General features: G+C 36.2%; 1 protein-coding gene across 3 annotated transcripts in view; it reads right to left on the minus strand.

Annotated features, from left to right (window-relative positions):
* The window catches only part of ZnT77C (Zinc transporter 77C), a 202,416-nt gene that overhangs the window by 74,103 nt on the left and 110,748 nt on the right, over window positions 1-17,565 (minus strand). For 2 of the 3 annotated variants that reach the window (XM_069824328.1, XM_069824327.1), the window contains exon 1: window positions 28-320. The exons of the other annotated variant lie outside the window; for it this stretch is intronic. In XM_069824328.1, coding sequence (XP_069680429.1) covers window positions 28-308 — 281 coding nt within the window. In that variant the 5' untranslated portion in view covers window positions 309-320. Of the gene's footprint in view, window positions 1-27; window positions 321-17,565 lie in introns of those variants that run through there. 3 annotated transcript variants of the gene reach the window in all.

The raw sequence follows: 17,565 nt of genomic DNA on the forward strand, positions 1-17,565 counted from the left end.
GGTTCTACTGTAGAATTAAGGCATTACGAGGCAGTCGTGGCGTCCAACAGGGACCGTCCTTCGTCTTCCTCCGTTTCCAGCTCCTCCATTACGCATGTTGAATCCCCGCAGCATTGCTCACAAATCTCTTCACAACTTGCACACGATTGTGTATCCATGGCTGCAGCCTTCAGCACAACTGGTCTATCAGGACAGCGCCAGCCAAGCCTCTCGAACGCGTCGCCAAGTTTAGATTTTCTTGCGCAACCAATATTATCAGCTCTCAGCCTTTGTATTATCTCTCTGGAAATGTGTGTTTTTTCACGCATTATTACATGAACTACTCCACAAACATTCTTAGAGATATGACTGATCAAAACATTGATTTCAGGATTTACCCATGTCCCTTTAACTTATAACGAGAGAGATAATAAATTCTTCCTGGACTTAGCAACACATCAAGGCTGATGTAGACGTGCTTGTTGAGACGGTTACCGGTTAATACAAAAATAAACGTGATACGTTGTTTTCAAATGCTGAAAATGTGAGAGCGTTTTCATGATATTGCTTCTAATTACAATTTGGATCTGAATGGAATTTTCATATAGGCCTATAAAGAATTTTGGTAAACGAAACGTGCGACCAGTGGAGTCTTCAGAAACTTGTGGGATAAAATACGGACCACACATGACAAGCATTCTTCTGATTGATATGGCTGATCTGGCTGATATGTAATCTATAGGGCTAGGATTTTGATGACCTATAAATCCTGAAAAAAATGTCCTAAAAACAATATTTATGACCTAATTTTTTTTTTCAAAATGCCCTTAAAATGCCCTAAAAATTGATCTTACATAATTGGCTTAGTAGGAAAAGAGGTTTTGTACTACTTAATATTTAGACTAGTAATTAAATTAAATTTTACATAATTTTTTTCTAAGTAGTACACTTTAATTAATTACTTTATCTGATGTAGTTTCCATGTATAATTGTTCACCTCTGTGTCGGCATGTGGACGTGAGGTCAGCAGTCGGCTGGTCGGTCTTGACCCTTCATGGGCTGTAGCACCATGGACTTACTTTACTTTTAGTTTCTGTGTAGTCTACCACAAGGCCACTCTGATCTGAAATTAGCAGGTATAGAGGAGTCTATATTGAAGGGGTGGTTGGACTGATCCATTACGTGGGGTGTACTACGTTAAAATGGCAATATTTGTGTAGAAAAACGATTAAAATATTATACAAAATAATGAGTATTAATGGACAAAATATGTAAAGAAAATATCAAAGGAAATAGACATTATTTTACATTAATAATGGGGATTTATGGCCAAAATTAAATGAAAATGCCAAAAAAAATGACCGAATAAAACAAAAGATGCTCTTATGAGTTGAAACAGGCAAAAAAAATGCAAAAAATGCCATAACAAATGTGTCTTAAAACACTCAGTTTATCACATAACACACAAATACTAAAGCAGCTATGTTTCTGGCTTACTAGAAAAAAAATGCAATTTCATAAAAATCCTAGCCCTAGTAATCTATTATCAGGCAGTACATCTCACTTCACGATTACCTCATAAGTGATGCCTTATTGGTGCCACTTACGAGGTTCCAACATGTCTTCTGACAGTTGACTAAACAACATGACAAGAAGAATAAGGGGAAGACAAGGAGAACAACGGAAAGACGAGGAAACGAGAAAAGTGCAAGGAGAGCATGGGGAATACAAGGAGAGCAAGAGGAAAGGAAAATTCAAAGAGGACAAGGAGAATAGCCTGCAAGGAGAATAAAAGAACAAGGTAAATACAAGGGAAAATGCAATACAAAGGGAATACAGGGATAACAAGGAAGAAGGGCAATGCAATGAGAATAAAGAGAGTACAAAGAGAACAAAGCACATAGTAGTGTAGATATTTATGTGACATTAATTTCCAAGTTCTTACGCATAGATCTATCTAGTGAGAAAAAATACATAATTTTATGTAAAAATACGTGTCTGTGAGTGGTTTTTAATAGTGGGAATACCGATATTACAAAAAGTAAAGAAGGATATAGACTCTTCAAACACAGTTTTCTAGTCAACCATTTATCTAGACTAGCGGTGACCAAACTGGGTATCGTGATTACATAGTGTAATCAAAGACATTCATACTAGTAAGGGGAGTTTCCTGTACATTGCTCTCTGTCTCGCTCACGTACTGATGGTAAGCAGTGTCGGTACCATGTCGCTCTACAAACCCTCTGTCTCTACGAGCAAGAACAGAAGGTTTCGTACAGAATGGGAAGAGGAATTTATTCGCTGTTGTGTCGGAGAAAATGTAATATGTTGCTTTGCTCAACGGTTCAATTAGTAGTAGAATATAGAAGCGACATTACAGAGCATTACGATGAATATATAGGCATGACAGGTATTATTATTATTATTATTATTATTATTATTATTATTATTATTATTATTATTATTATTATTACAACTTATAAATGGCTTTTAAGGAACCCACAGGTTCATTGCCGCCCTCACATAAGCCCGCCATCGGTCCCTATCCTGTGCAAGATTAATTCAGTCTCTATCATCATATCCTGCCTCCCTCAAGTCCATTTTAATATTATCCTTCCATCTACGTCTCGCCTCCCCAAAGGTCTTTTTCCCTCCGGTCTCCCAACAAACACTCTATATGCGTTTCTGGATTCGCCCATACGTGCTACATGCCCTGCCCATCTCAAACGTCTGGATTTAATGTTCCTAATTATATAAAGTGAAGAAATTATTATTATTATTATTATTATTATTATTATTATTATTATTATTATTATTATTATTATTATTATTATTATTATTATTTCTGCAGTGCTTGGGAAAAGTGACAAAAGTTAGTTTTCACAAACCTTTTTTGATAATTTATTGACAACTTACGGAACATCTGCTCGCTTGGAAAAAAAATACATAAGTATTTCTCCCATTAAGAGCAGCTGGCTACGGACTGGAAGGTCCGGGGTTCGATCCCAGGTGGTGACAGGATTTTTTCTCGTTGCCAAACTTTCAGAACGGCCCCGAGGTTCACTCAGCCTCCTATAAAATTGAGTACCTGATCTTTCCCGGGGGTAAAATGCGGTCAGAGCGTGGTGCCGACCACACCACTTCATTCTAGTGCCGAGGTCATCGAAAGCATGGGGCTCTACCTCCATGCCCCCCAAATGCCTTCATGGCATGTTACGGGGATACCTTTACCTTTTATTTCTCCCATTACAATAATTCATACAGAAAAAAATCAAATCGACATAAACCAGTGTAAGTTGTCAATAAATTATAAAAAAAGGTTTGTGGAAACTGACATGTCACTTTTCCCGAGCACTGCAGATTTATTATTAGCAAGGGTTACCATATTCTTATATACGTGCCTCAATACATAGGCCTACATTTTTGCCTTCAGTGATAAAATAATTATTACGCTATAATTCCATTTTAATTTCTTTTTTTTTTTAATCTTTTGAGGACTATTATCAGTTATTTACTAGTTATTGATTTAATAATAATAATAATAATAATAATAATAATAATAATAAAGTTCCTGCTTAAAAACACGATATAATGATTCTTTATTAAAAGATGTTCAATTACTTATTGAAAGACATATAAATTAAGCTTAAATATTTACTAGAGTCGCTAAGATTGTGACTTGTTTAGAGCCTCCCACGTTCTCAGCTTCTGGTTCTCTTCAGGAGATCCGTATTCGGATAAATGCCATGCGGCATAAGGTCAAGGGCCACTCTGGCTGTCATCATATGCGCCAACGCGTTCGTGGTAAATACAAAACCAGTTTCAGGCGCCACATGATTGCCGAAACGTGTGTCGTCCATTATCTTCTCTGGACTTGGAATTCTAGGACTTCTCTTATATAGTACTAGATATTATAGTCAGTTTCAAGAATAGAGAGGATTGCCTCGCCGGTTTTTAAACATTAGCAGGTCAGTTTTGCAGGAGGGCCAAGGTCTACTGAATGTTTCAAAAGAAACTTCATAATCCTGGTAGAACACTCGTGTATGTATCATGTATTGCGTTATCCATAACAAGCACAGAATTATACTTGTTTTTTTTTAAAGATGGGACATGACAGGAGCGTTGCGATCGGAAAAACAACTGAATATCACATAGTGTGGTAGGCCTGTTGCTATGGTAACAACGGTTGAGTTGCCAAACTTACAGTTCGCACGTGGCGAGTGCTTAATAGTTCTCTTGGCGACATTTATTGTGCACACAATGTTAGCATTGGTACGTTTCGTCTTTGATTCTCTGTCGATTTTTTGTATTGTTTTCTTACCTTCACGTCAATTGTCAATGAATGTTTTAACGTCAGCCATCTTAACGACAATTGCTACCTTCCATCAGCTGGCAGCGTGGTAGTCCACATTGGCAACATGGCACTGTAGTTCCAAGCTCGGCCGCGTAACTGTCATGTCCCATCTTTCAAAAAAACAAGTATAGGTGGAATATTAGGTAAAAGCTGCTCTTGAAATCATTTTTTAAACGGTCGTTCTCCATTCTTCGTAATAATCCATAGTTGAATGGAATTTGAACACCAGTAATTCATTTTTTACAAACCCCTATTCACTACCGGAATGGAATACATGAAACCTCTCATTTACGGGCATCAAAAGGACGTGACAATCTGCCCGCATTTGAGAGGTGTCCTTTATTGGGAGAGAGAGTCTCCAATCTAACAGTAAATTTATAATATGCATATCTGTAGTGCTCGGGAAAAGTGACACAAGTCAGTATCCACAAACCTTTTTTGATAATTTATTGACAACTTACAGAATATCTGTTCGCTTGAAAAAAAAATATATAGGTATTCCTCCCATTACAATAATTCATACAGAAAAAAATTAAATCGACATAAACCAGTGTAAGTTGTCAATAAATTATCAAAAAAGGTTTGTGAAAACTGACTTATGTCACTTTTCCCAAGCACTGCAGATATATCCCTTCACGCTTTAAATTAAATGTATTACTGTAGTTTGTCTAAATACAGTATATTACAGTAAATTCTTTGCAACTTTGAACTACAGTAGATAAGACCGAAAAAGGAAAATACAGTACTGTGCCATGCAGTTTTATTCTAGATCTACAGTTATGCAGTACTGTAATTTACAGTTTTCAACTTAACCTTTACGTTCAGGTACCATGTCTCTCGAAACAGAACAACTGATTGAAGTGAAGAGAATAATCCTACTAACCCTATCATGTGTCGAATACAATTTCACGATCGCGGAAACCTTGGACCCATCAGACAGGTTAAATTTTATTATTTTGTTTATCCATCCAGCCAGCAGCCAGCTGGGCTAGTGCTAGCCTACGAGACCCTTATTGTCTTCTTTCATGTTGAGGAATTTCTGTACGTTCTCAAAACTAAATTTTCCATTTTTGTAACTCATTAGGTCTTGAAATCCAAGTTCTGTCCCCAGTCAGGACGTAAAGCAAGCTTTAGGACTGTAAAACAGCTGTCCGTGTCCGTATTTGAGTGTGTCCGTAAACGAGAGTTAAATTTATCTTTATTTCTATATTATTTCAGTTGGGACATAAAAGTCTGTCCGTATATGAGAAATGTCCATATCTTGGGGGTGTCCGTAAGAAGAGGTTTCACTCTACTATAATCTTAGAATATTTACCAATCGGTTCACGCGGAACCGGGTCGTCATCATGAATTGTCCACAGATTATCTTTTGTCATGTTCACATTTATCCATGTTTCGTGGGGAAAGAATACAGCACTTTTGGTTGATCTTGTATCTTTATTTACACGAAGGAACATTACGCAGCACAACTATGTCCTGATCCGTCAAATATTTTCGCGCCATATTATTCTTCTTACAGCGTAACCCAGTGTTTCTCGTTATCCACGAGAGAGATGATCGAGACGCAGGGAAACACAGCTTCTTTTTGACACATTAAAGCTTGGAATGTAACATTTCCCACACAAATTTAAAATATTCCTTCCCAATGCATTGCTGTCGAAATTATCTATATTATTTTCAAAACAATCCCAAGGTCGTTTTTCGTTGGACTTTCAATTCGTTTATTTCTCCTTAAGAATTCTACTTTTCATTAATTCCAGTCGCTTTAATAGTTCTTTCATACACTTATCCCCGGTTTCTGGTACACATCAGCTAACTCTCAGTTACTTAATTGCGCTTATAAATTTAACTGCACTGATAACTTTCATGAGTTTCCGAAAAGTTAAATGTAGATTTATCAGCGCTTGTAACTAACAGTTGAGGTACCTTCAAGTTCAGTATCTATTGTCGTCCATAGATGTCTCTCCTAGTATTTTGTTAGTGATTTTTTAGTTATTTATATTTACTTTTGTTTGCAGAAGTTTTCAGCAGTAATATGGCTGATAGGTACACAGTGAGCTCTGAATTAGTAGGTGCAAGGCTTTTTATAATTAAAGAACCGTGTGATAAACGACAGTACATGTACACTTTCATCTCAATCGTAATATGATTAAAAAAGCAATAATTGTTGGTATTTGGCGTGATTATAGAGGTAAATAATACTAGTGGAGAGAGAACTAGATGTAACTTCTGCATCAAAACTGCAACCGTATTCAGCTGTGGTGGCTATGGCAGCCATACTGAAAACATGTTAAAATATTTTACATTCGCCCATATGAATGCTTTCATGTATTCAAATGGACTTTTCAGAGCCCAAAATACCATTGGCATTGGTAGAACACTCAAGAATAAAATATTCCTTGACCGACGACATACAATCTGATGTTGATGACGTGAACTAAGCTTGAGATGTTCGAAATTGTCTTTATAAACACACATTATTATCCTAATATGTCATAGAAAGTAAAACATTTACCGTAAGTTACGTAAATAAAACGTCAAATTTTTTAAACTGTACAGATAATGCAGTAAATTAATTTATTGGGTCTATATTGTTATTTAATATTAGTTATTATAGTTTACGAAACAGTAATGCAGTAGCGCCGCATGTCGGTATTTGTTCGAATCAGTACTAACAGCCAGGTAACTGCAGGCCGAAGTATAGTTACCAGTTGACGCATAGATAACTGTAAAGATTATGATAATTGTTGTTTCGGAAACTCATTTTAAACATATAACCATGTTAAGTCATAGATGACTCTGTTTGTACAGGTAATTGTCTTTCCAGAAACCGGGCAGTAGTGACGGATATCATAGGTTTACCTCACCTCGCATCGTCATATTCTTTCTGAAAATACTCGTGAACCCGGCACGTAAGCTCTTTATCTTCGGAACGAATATGGTTCTCTCTTCTATCAGTTAAATAAGACACTATAATTAAGCATAAGATATAACTTATACTTAAGATTGCCATTTTTGACAATTTCACAGTTTACAAGACTACGATTCATACCAAATTGCTTGTGATTGCACCATCTGTACGCAATAGGAACTACAAAAACATCAGTGACTTTATTTCAGACCTCCCTATACTTGCATAAGAAACAGTAAAGTCCAGGTTTTCCAGGAATTTGGTCAAGTAGCCTCTAAGGCTACTGAGGTCAACCCTCTTTATTCGTGAAACCCACTATACACATATGTAAACCCGCGCGGTCGAGGCTTTGCTCTACAAGCTGGGAGATGACGGATTCGATTCTCGATGGAATTTAAGGGCCTTATTCATAGACATTCTTAGCGCGGGCTTTCGGTGGATGATCAGCGAACTATCGTTTTTCGTATCATAAACCAGTGTCAGCGATATGATATGATATGAATCCTGTTTAGCACGCTTGTAGCGCTGGCTAGCGAAATGTCTATGAATAGCACCCATAGATTTTCTCCATTCATCTAATCCTTCCGTCTGCACTGTGGCCCTAGGTTTATCTCAGTCGCTAATATAGATAAATATCAGAGATATTTCCTTGTGGGTAAAGGCGACATCCCTACTGCTATTAATGGCATAGGAGGAGCCTTAACGTCCGGTTACCTCGTAAGTCTCCATGAATTCTTTATTATTTATTACAGTCATGAGTAGACTTCGTGGAATTGCCACGAGAATCGTAAGGTTTACTGCGCACGCGGTATAGACTGTATGAGAAGGGTGCGTGCAACGGGTGAAGTATGCCTCTAATGTAAACACTGAGCAGTATACTGCGGTTACAATAAAACCTGTATCCTGCATTCAAGAAATATAATAAATGATCATTGAAGTAGGAAATGTCTAAACATGTAAATACACAATTATTTTGTAGTGAGATATATTAACTCTTAAAATTTAATGTAATATACTCACATCATCCTTGAATATGTGCATTGCAGTGAAGAGTTACGTACATTTTGAGCGACTGCAAAGTGAACCTCCTCCGACGGTCACTCAAACAGTTTTTATTTTGGGAAAATGTACGTTCAACAACACACGATGTAATAGGTGCATATTTGAAGAACGGAAAGTCACTAGGTACTATTTAGTACACCAACTTCAGATGTCTTGTCGTGACGTGATAGTACATCATTTATAATACGAAGTTGTGAATAGGGAGAATTTTTAGCAATAATGTTTCTCAACTTACATTTCACTTTTTCTGAAATTAGTGAATTGTTATTTTTGATAACAGTTTGTGATACTTTATCCACTATATTAAGGGCTTCTGAGAGTTGTAGTTTAGACGATTCTAACAGGATGATGCTTTTGGACACGATTTTTAAATTAGAATCAGTGAACAAATATCTTCCAATAGCTGTTCAGGAGGCAATGATTTTTACAGCTGCAACAGCGGAACTGTCTGTGCTATCCAATGCATCAATTACCTCCATTATTTTGCCGTAATATTCTGCATAATAATTAACAGCATCCAACCACGTTCCCCAACGGGTCAAGACTGGCTGCGGGGGTAAGGGTATTCCAGGGGCAATTGTTTGGAACAGCAACACTCTCACTGTAGTATGTTTGATTGAATTCTTGTCTGCACTGAACAAATATTAATCTTTGACTATTCCAACCACAGTAATGCAAAAACAAGTGCTTACATAGGTATATATTAGCTGTAGCTGCTCTATCTATTTGGACCGGTTACAACTCTTAACATGAACTGCTTATACTACGAGACCGGGCGGTCGCTCACCTCCTCTATACTACCGTACATCGGCAACCTGATAGCATGCTGCGTGTGGCAATTCAACGAAGTCTAGTCATGAGCATAAAAAAGACGCAGTAGACAAAGTTATACAGAGTCCGGCAGAATGATCTCCCCTTTTTGAAACTGAAATAAAAAGAGCAACATGAAACCTTTTACAGTTTTTATTTTATAATAAAGAACAATGTTTGCCATTTTGTGATCACTTTGTTTTAAAAATTATATCATTCAAATGATTACCCACACGAGCAAAACAGTCCTGAAGCCTCACCCTGAAGCTCCGCATCGCTCAGCCTTCAGAAACCCTCAAAGAAAGAAATCACATGGATATAGATTTGGTGAGAGAGCCGACCATGAGATGTCACCATGTAACGAAATACGTCGCCCTAGAAACGTTTCGCACAGAACTTATTACTTACTTACTTACAAATAGCTTTTAAGGAACCCGGAGTTTCATTGCCGCCCTCACATAAGCCCGCCATCGGTCCCTATCCTGAGCAAGATTAATCCAGTCTCTACCAACATATCCCACCTCCCTCAAATGCATTTTATATTATCATCCCATCTACTCTCGACCTCCCCAAAGGTCTTATTTCCTCTGACCTCCCAACTAACTCTCTATATGCATTTCTGGATTCCCCCATACGTGCTACATGCCCTGCCCATCCCAAACGTCTGGATTTAATGTTCCTAATTATGTCAGGTGAAGAATATAATGCGTGCAGTTCTGCGTGGTGTAACTTTCTCCATTCTCCTGTAACTTAATCCCTCTTAGCCCCAAATATTTTTCTAAGAACCTTACTCTCAAACACCCTTAATCCCTGTTCCTCTCTCAAAGAGACAATCCAAGTTTCACAACCATACAGAACAACCGGTAATATAACTGTTTTATAAATTCTAACTTTCGGATTTTTTGAGATCAGACTAGATGACAAAAGCTTCTCAACCGAATAATAACAGGCAACCAATAAACAATACACACAATTAAAATAATATAGTGACATTAGAACAAAAAAATTCACTTGTAGAATAAAACGAATTACTTACTTCTATTCGCGTAGTAACATTAAATCTAACGAGCTTCTTGAGGCAAATTATTAAACATATTATAGCTACAGAATTAAACTATTTCTTTGATTTAATCAACCTGAAGTTACAGCACAATAATAACTGTGGTGAAACTATTAAATAATTGAACCTGAATAGGTGTGGAAATTAGACTTGTAATTAAGACTATTCAAATTAATTTTAACCCTAGTCAATCAATGAAATACACATGTATGACATTAATTACCGTCAGTACGCCCTCATCAATAAACAGTGGCCTGCAGTGTGCATCGAAATATATGTCGAGCCAGTTAAAATACGGATCGCTTTCTTCTGTAGAAGATGAAATTCAGATATACTACTGGCATTACCCCAAACATGAATACCATAAGACAGAATACTGTGGAAAAAAACCACACTCTTTAAATGATCCCTCCTTATCAACTGTTTTAAATGTGTTAACAGATAATAAGTTATCTAGATAGCCGAATACAGATTGAATTAATATGTGCTCTCCGGAATGCATACGAAGAGAAGGCATATGTTACTGTTGATAGTGAATCGTCCGTCGGATGGGGACGTTAAGCCTGGCGGCCCCCTTGGTGCTATTCGACAGGAGTAGGCTACGTGCCTGCACCGGTTTCCCCTTCTCCCTTCCCCATCTTCATCGTCATTAGAGACCGGATTTTAAAGGGAATCCCTTTCTTTTATTTCAACACGAAACATGAAATAATTAATTACGATATTCAAAACTATCTTCCATCGACCAAATTATGTGGGTTTGACGTCACTTTCCCCCCCCTTTTTTTTTTTAGAAACATCCCTTATTTTGGTCCTTTTTTGACAATTATCGCAAACATTAAATAATTTTCCTATACTTTTTAGATAGGCCTATAACTTCCTGAGCAAGCGAAAATAAATTTCGTTCTTCTGATTCCAGACACCGAAAAACTAATAAAGTGTGCTGATTTAGAGTTCAGGATAAAAATAAAATTTTCACCTCTGGTTTCAGTTGATGTTGAGCGGTCATTTTCTGTTTATAAAGACATTCTGCATTCAAAGAGGCAGAAACATATTGAAATGTTGAATGTGGTGAAATGCAACACTTTCCTTATGTTGTGAAGCGATAAATATAAACTTGTGTGTGTTATGTGTATCCATGAATGTGCTGGTGTGTTTTCAATTAAAATAGCACCCTTTTGATGGAGTAATATAGCTCTTTTTGAAGTCCTTTTTTGACTATATCAAAAACAACACTTTCCTTATGTTGTGAAGAGATAAATGTAAGATTGTGTGTGCCATTTATATTCATGAATGTGCTGAAGTGTGTTTTGGGGAGTAATATAGTCCTTTTTCAAGCTCTTTTTTGGCTATAACTTTCCCCTTTTAGTCCTTTTTTGATGAAAAATTTTTCCTTTAAAATCCGGTCTCTAATCATCATCCTCACCCATTCCCTACACTACACTTATACGAACATTTACACATACACTCACCTTAGTACACGACATAACTCTTCACAGATACATATCATGCATAACGTGGCCCGCCGAAGTGGTGTGCAACTTAATAATGGGTCACAGTCCTGCCATTTATCCGCAGTATGTGGAACCCGAATCACGTAAGTGAAGTGGGTAGGCATTAGACACACACACACACACACACACACACACACACACACACAAACACACGTTCTGTCCAAGCCAAATTTGCAACGCAGTAAGAATCACACAATTTTTTCTTTCACTATTGACATTTTCACACAACGCACTTCGTTTACAAGTTTCTGCCAAACGAAGGCAACAATCTCAAACGTACAGTACATCTCGTGAAACAAATGAAAGAAAAAAAAAACAATCTTAAACGTCAGTATGCCCTCATCATGTAGGCCTATATACCGGGTGGGCAAAATAAAACTGGCCCACGGAAAATATATATGAAATATAGGCTATGAATTTTTATGTATAAGATTGACGCGGAAATGACCCTGACAGTGCAGGAAACTGTGGCCATTTCCAGCATCTTCCGTGATGTTTATTAACAAAGGTCAGTCCTAAACACTCTTATAACTATAAATATATATAAATGTAAATATTACAGATTTTTCGGGCCAGTTTTATTTTGCCCACATTGTATATATGTAATTATGTATGTGTACATCCTCTCTCTCTCTCTCTCTCTCTCTATATATATATATATATATATATATATATATATATATATACAGGGACATCATTTTATTTTTACTAACATTTTTAATATTAACCTGGCTATACCTTTTGCTACCCCTTCCCACGACTGGAGTTCGATGATACTGAGTAAAATAAAAACAAATCACTTTACTAGGTATAGGAGGGAAGAAAAGTAGTTAATCCATTTACGTAAACTAGGAAATATCGCAGTTTCGAGTTTGATAATTTTCATTAAGTTTTTGTGTAATCAAAATACAGTACAGTATTAACAATAAGTGTTTTTACTCACGAACTGAGTTATCCATGCGAACGTATTCATTCTGCAGTGTATATTATACTGTCTACAGTACATTAGCGTACAATATAGAGAATGAAGTTAAATTGTAAAATAATCATAATATGGATATTTAAGCACATTTTTGAAAATGGTGACCGTTCATTTCGATACAGGGTTCAGTCCTTTTGTGCATATTATCGCACTATAGACTATTGTACCTAATTCCAATTACCAGTTCCGTCTGTACCTACTCTGTAAAAACGTACCTTTCGTACTGTAAATTCAATCTTCACTTCTGTCCGATCCGAAGAAATAAAATTACTCAGACATGCTATCTACTGTCCGTCCAAGTAGTTATGTCGGAGGATCGTAGAAAGGTGGGAAATCACGTGACAATTAATTATTTAACGAGGCCCTTTTATTTAAGTTATTCTAAACACTTGCATAATATTACGTAGACGTCCAATTCCTAACAGAAATTAATGTTTTCAGAAAAGACTAAGACAGCCCAGCCACTAGCCTTTTCAGCGGCGTGAGCAGAAGCAGGTGGGGAAAATCGGGATGCGACGTAGGCAAACGGACGACAGCACCTGTGCGAAAATATGATTCAATATTGAAAGCTGTTTCGTCACTAGAAAACGCGAACATATTTCTGGAACGTACTATACTCAGTACTGCTTGACTGCATGTACGCGGCCTTGGTTGTGTTGGAAGTTTACTAGTAGAAGGTGTGGGAGTGAAGTACATTCAAAAACTCAGGTACAATAAAAATTGAAGTAAAAATAAAATGATGTCCCTGTATAATTGTAATTATAATTGTAATTGTATTCTTAATATTGTAGTTGTAATTTCCTGGTAGAGGGGAAGAGAAGGCCTGATGGCCTTATCTCTACCAGGTTAAATAAATAAATATATATATATATATATAAGTATATATATATATACTGTATATATGTATACATATATACAGTGTGTCCCATTTATCTTGACCACCCAAAACAACTTTGTACGCAAGCACCAAATGAAAATTGTTTCATACAAAAGGTGTACAATTGAAAGGAAGAAATAATACTAATGGGGAGGCAACCTTGTAGCATTATTTATTAATGAAGACAAGTACTAACATTGTTTATTTAAATGACGCTATGTATTTATTACTCAGTACAGTAAAACCTTGGATTACGAGCATAATACTTTTCGAAAACGTGCTCTTAATCCAAGACACTTGCATATCAAAGCGACTTTCTCCATAAAAACAATGCAAACTCAGATTAATTTGTTTCACAACCTTTTATTCATATAAAATACAGCATAATTTAGGTAAAATTCAATACTTTAGTACAACACACATTACTTTACTGTATCTTATATTTTAGTGTATTTCACCTGTTTTACTGCTTAATAAACTTCTTGAACATTTAAAGAAAATATTTTCACTATCACTAAGGAATCACTTCTGACTGCTTGACTGAATGGAATCTTTTGCCTAGACTAAGAACCTATCCAATGACACCTGCTTTTGCCTCGTTTTGGGGATTTTACGGAAATGTGACATTGCGTTGTCGTTAAACAGATTTATCGCACACACTGCTACGACCTCATCAAGGTGGTGAATTTGAACAAAATTTTGTATTGCTTCCCACTTTTTACACACCTCTTTAATCTTATTTGAAGAGAGGAATTCCTCTGCTCTTTTCTGCTCTTCCTCCTCAGACGAAGCAAGTTACGTACAAATCGTGTATTGCAAGACATCGCTCGTTTATCAACAGTAATCTCACTAGAGGTTTTGATTTATCTAGAGAAAATCAAAACTCGAGTGGGATTTAATTTACTATTACACGATTAGAAGAAATGAAGAACTCGAATACAATAAAATATTAATTGACTCACTGAAATTCTATTTCACTAATGTTAGCTTCACCAAAACGTTTGAATGAAACCGCCATTTTCAGTTGACTGTCTATCCTGTAAACAAATGACGATCGCAAAGCATGTTTTGCAGTACCGTAAAGAATTTGCAGTTTGAAATGTTGGCAAACAAAGAAACAAATGGTAGGAAGGTGATAAAAACGGGAGAAAGTATATAAAGATTAGAAGAAATAATAATACAGTAAAATAGATATTAATTAATTTGCTAAAATTCTATTTCACTAATGTTACCTTCACCAAAATTTTTGAACGGAGCCGCCATTTTCAGTCGACTATCTATGCTGGAAACAAATGACGATTGCAAAGCATGCTTTATAGCACCGTAAATAATTTGCAGTTTGAAATGTTGGTAAACAAAGAAATAAATGATAGGGTAGTGATAAAAATAAACAAATGCTAGGGAAGCGATAAAATTGTGCGATAATCAGCCATGATTGGTTGAAAGACGTCCTTTCGTACCGTTTTATTGGTCAAAAGAAGTACGTAGTAAAAGTATAATAGTCAAACAAAAATCGGGACATTTCATAAATTTGAACACAAATAAGAGACAAATAAAAAGAAAGAATTTGCAGTTTGAAATATTGACAAACAAAGAAACAAATGCTAGGGTAGTGATACAAATAAACAAATGCTAGAGAAGCGATAAAATTGTGCGATAATCAGCCATGATTGGTTGAAAGATGTCCTTTCGTACCGTTTTATTGGTCAAAAGTAGTATGACGTAGTAAAAGTGTAATAGTTAAACAAAAATATTTCCTCATTGTTCGCTCGTCTTGCAAAAGACACGCAAACCAACTTATTCGTCATGCAAAGTTTTACCACAGTCTAATATGTACAGTCACGAAGCTCAATACATAGTAAATATGCATCCATAGATAGTTGCTAACCACTAGGATCGCTAATATCGCCTCATTACAGACAATGCGAAATCGTACCGGCACAGTCTGTTGTTCCTAGTACCCTCAACAACTCAAGCTTCGTGACTGTATATACTAGACAGTGGTTTTACTGTATTTCAAATTAAGCTCGTCAAGACCTGTCCACAATATAGACGGAAATACTGGTGTGCGCCTCTACAATTTACGAGTAACTGTCATTTCCTTCTCACACCATCACTGTGGTAGGCTTTACACATTGCCTTTCTGACACTAATTTTTGTATTCGCCTTAAGGGGAGAGGATGGTATTTTTTGGTGAAAAATGAGTAAATTAAAAAAAAAATCTTTAAAATACTCTGTGATATGTGTGAAATGCATAGCATGACATTTTGTGGGTATTTGTGCCCTTATCGGATGTTGAGTCGCCATTTTCAAACTTCCTGCGTTATGGATTTTTAAATCACTCTCCCACTTTTATTACTGTTTCCGATAAATTAAATTTAAAAAAAAAAAATTTTTGTTTTCTTTAAAATACCCTTTAATATATGTGGAATGCATTGCATAACATTTTGTGGGTATTTGTGCTCTTATCGGATGTTGAGACGTCATTTTTAAACTTCCTGCGCTATGGATTTTTAAATCACACGCCCGCTTTTGTCGGTTTCCAGTAACTTCATTTTTTGCTACATTGCCAGACAAAAATGGATAGGCTATAATTTCTGAACTATTAAAGATATATGCATCAAATTTAGAACACACATTCTTTAGACCATTAGGAAACCTTTCTCTGTAACAGAATTTTGTTAATTGATTTCATTTTAAAAATACGTCTGTTTGTTCGCAAGAAAGGAATTCAGAAAATTGTTATTAAATTTTAATTGTTTATTTCAAAAACGTAGGGATCAATATCAAAATTCTGTTACAGACAGTTTGTAGAACATGCTTTTGCAAATACATTGCAAAAAGCTGTTTGAATCTATCTTTAAAATCGGTTTGGATATATCGGTTTTAGTACAATCCTGCATTGGGTATATTTTTTTTCAAATTTGAGCCCCCAAATAATTTTTTTTTTTCAAAATATTTTTACTTGGTTGAGTTGCCACAGCTATGAGCTCTCTACATACAAAAAATTAAAATTTTACACCAAATAGGAAACAAGTTTTAAAAAATATCATCCTCTCCCCTTAATGAACTAATAGGATCACTGCTGTCACTCTCGAAACTTAAACTTTCTCGGCCGGATTGTTGGAGTAGGAGCGTGGAGGTCGGTTCGTAAACGACAATTTCCACACATGAGTCACAGGAACTGAACTGTCTGTGCTTTATCCTGTACGAGACTTAAGCCCACCCTTCTCTTATGCAATGAAACTGGTTTTATGCAAATTCCGCTGTGGCTGGTGCTTGAACCGATGTGGTACAAGGACGCGATGCTGGAGTGCCAAGAAGCTATATCCCGTTGTTACTGTAACTAGCGTACTCGTGATGCATCTCGACCCACGTGCAGCCTGCAGACTGTGCCTATAGGCCAGGCAGTTCCATGTCGAAAGGGTGCTGAATTTACGAGCAGAAAGAACGTGATGCTGTTGGCGCGTTGTTTCCAAACTCTTTTGAGGTCACTGAGCACTTATTGCTTACATTTTTCCTGATCTAAGGAATATTAATTGAAAACCGTGCATAAAGTATACTGTGATAATTCCTCAATAACAAGAAATGGTTAGAGGTCAATAGGTCTAAGGATTTTAAGTCTAATGACAGAAGGTCTAATTTTGTGAATCTAATGACATTTTGTCTTTGGAGCCAAGTCTAATACAAACCTAATCCAATTTACAAAAATGTCTAATACTACATTGTCTAACATGTAATGGCGTCTATTACTGTTATGCCTAAATTATAACAATAATTGAGGGGCTTAGAACAAAAATCAGGTAAGTGACATTATTAAAAAAAAAAAAAAAAGAGATAAGTGCGTGTTGTGATAGCCCAAAAGGATGTTTCTTTGGGATAAAATCAGGTACGTGATCACAATATGCAGTGCTGCTATATGGGCATCATTTCACCAAACTAGTGTATAATATTCCATTGCATGTAGAACTTTAACTGTAATTTCCTCAAAACTAGGTTTCCGTCACTTACCTACTTAC

Source organism: Periplaneta americana, chromosome 4, assembly GCF_040183065.1.
Source record: "Periplaneta americana isolate PAMFEO1 chromosome 4, P.americana_PAMFEO1_priV1, whole genome shotgun sequence".
Classification (NCBI taxonomy): Eukaryota; Metazoa; Arthropoda; class Insecta; order Blattodea; family Blattidae; genus Periplaneta; species Periplaneta americana.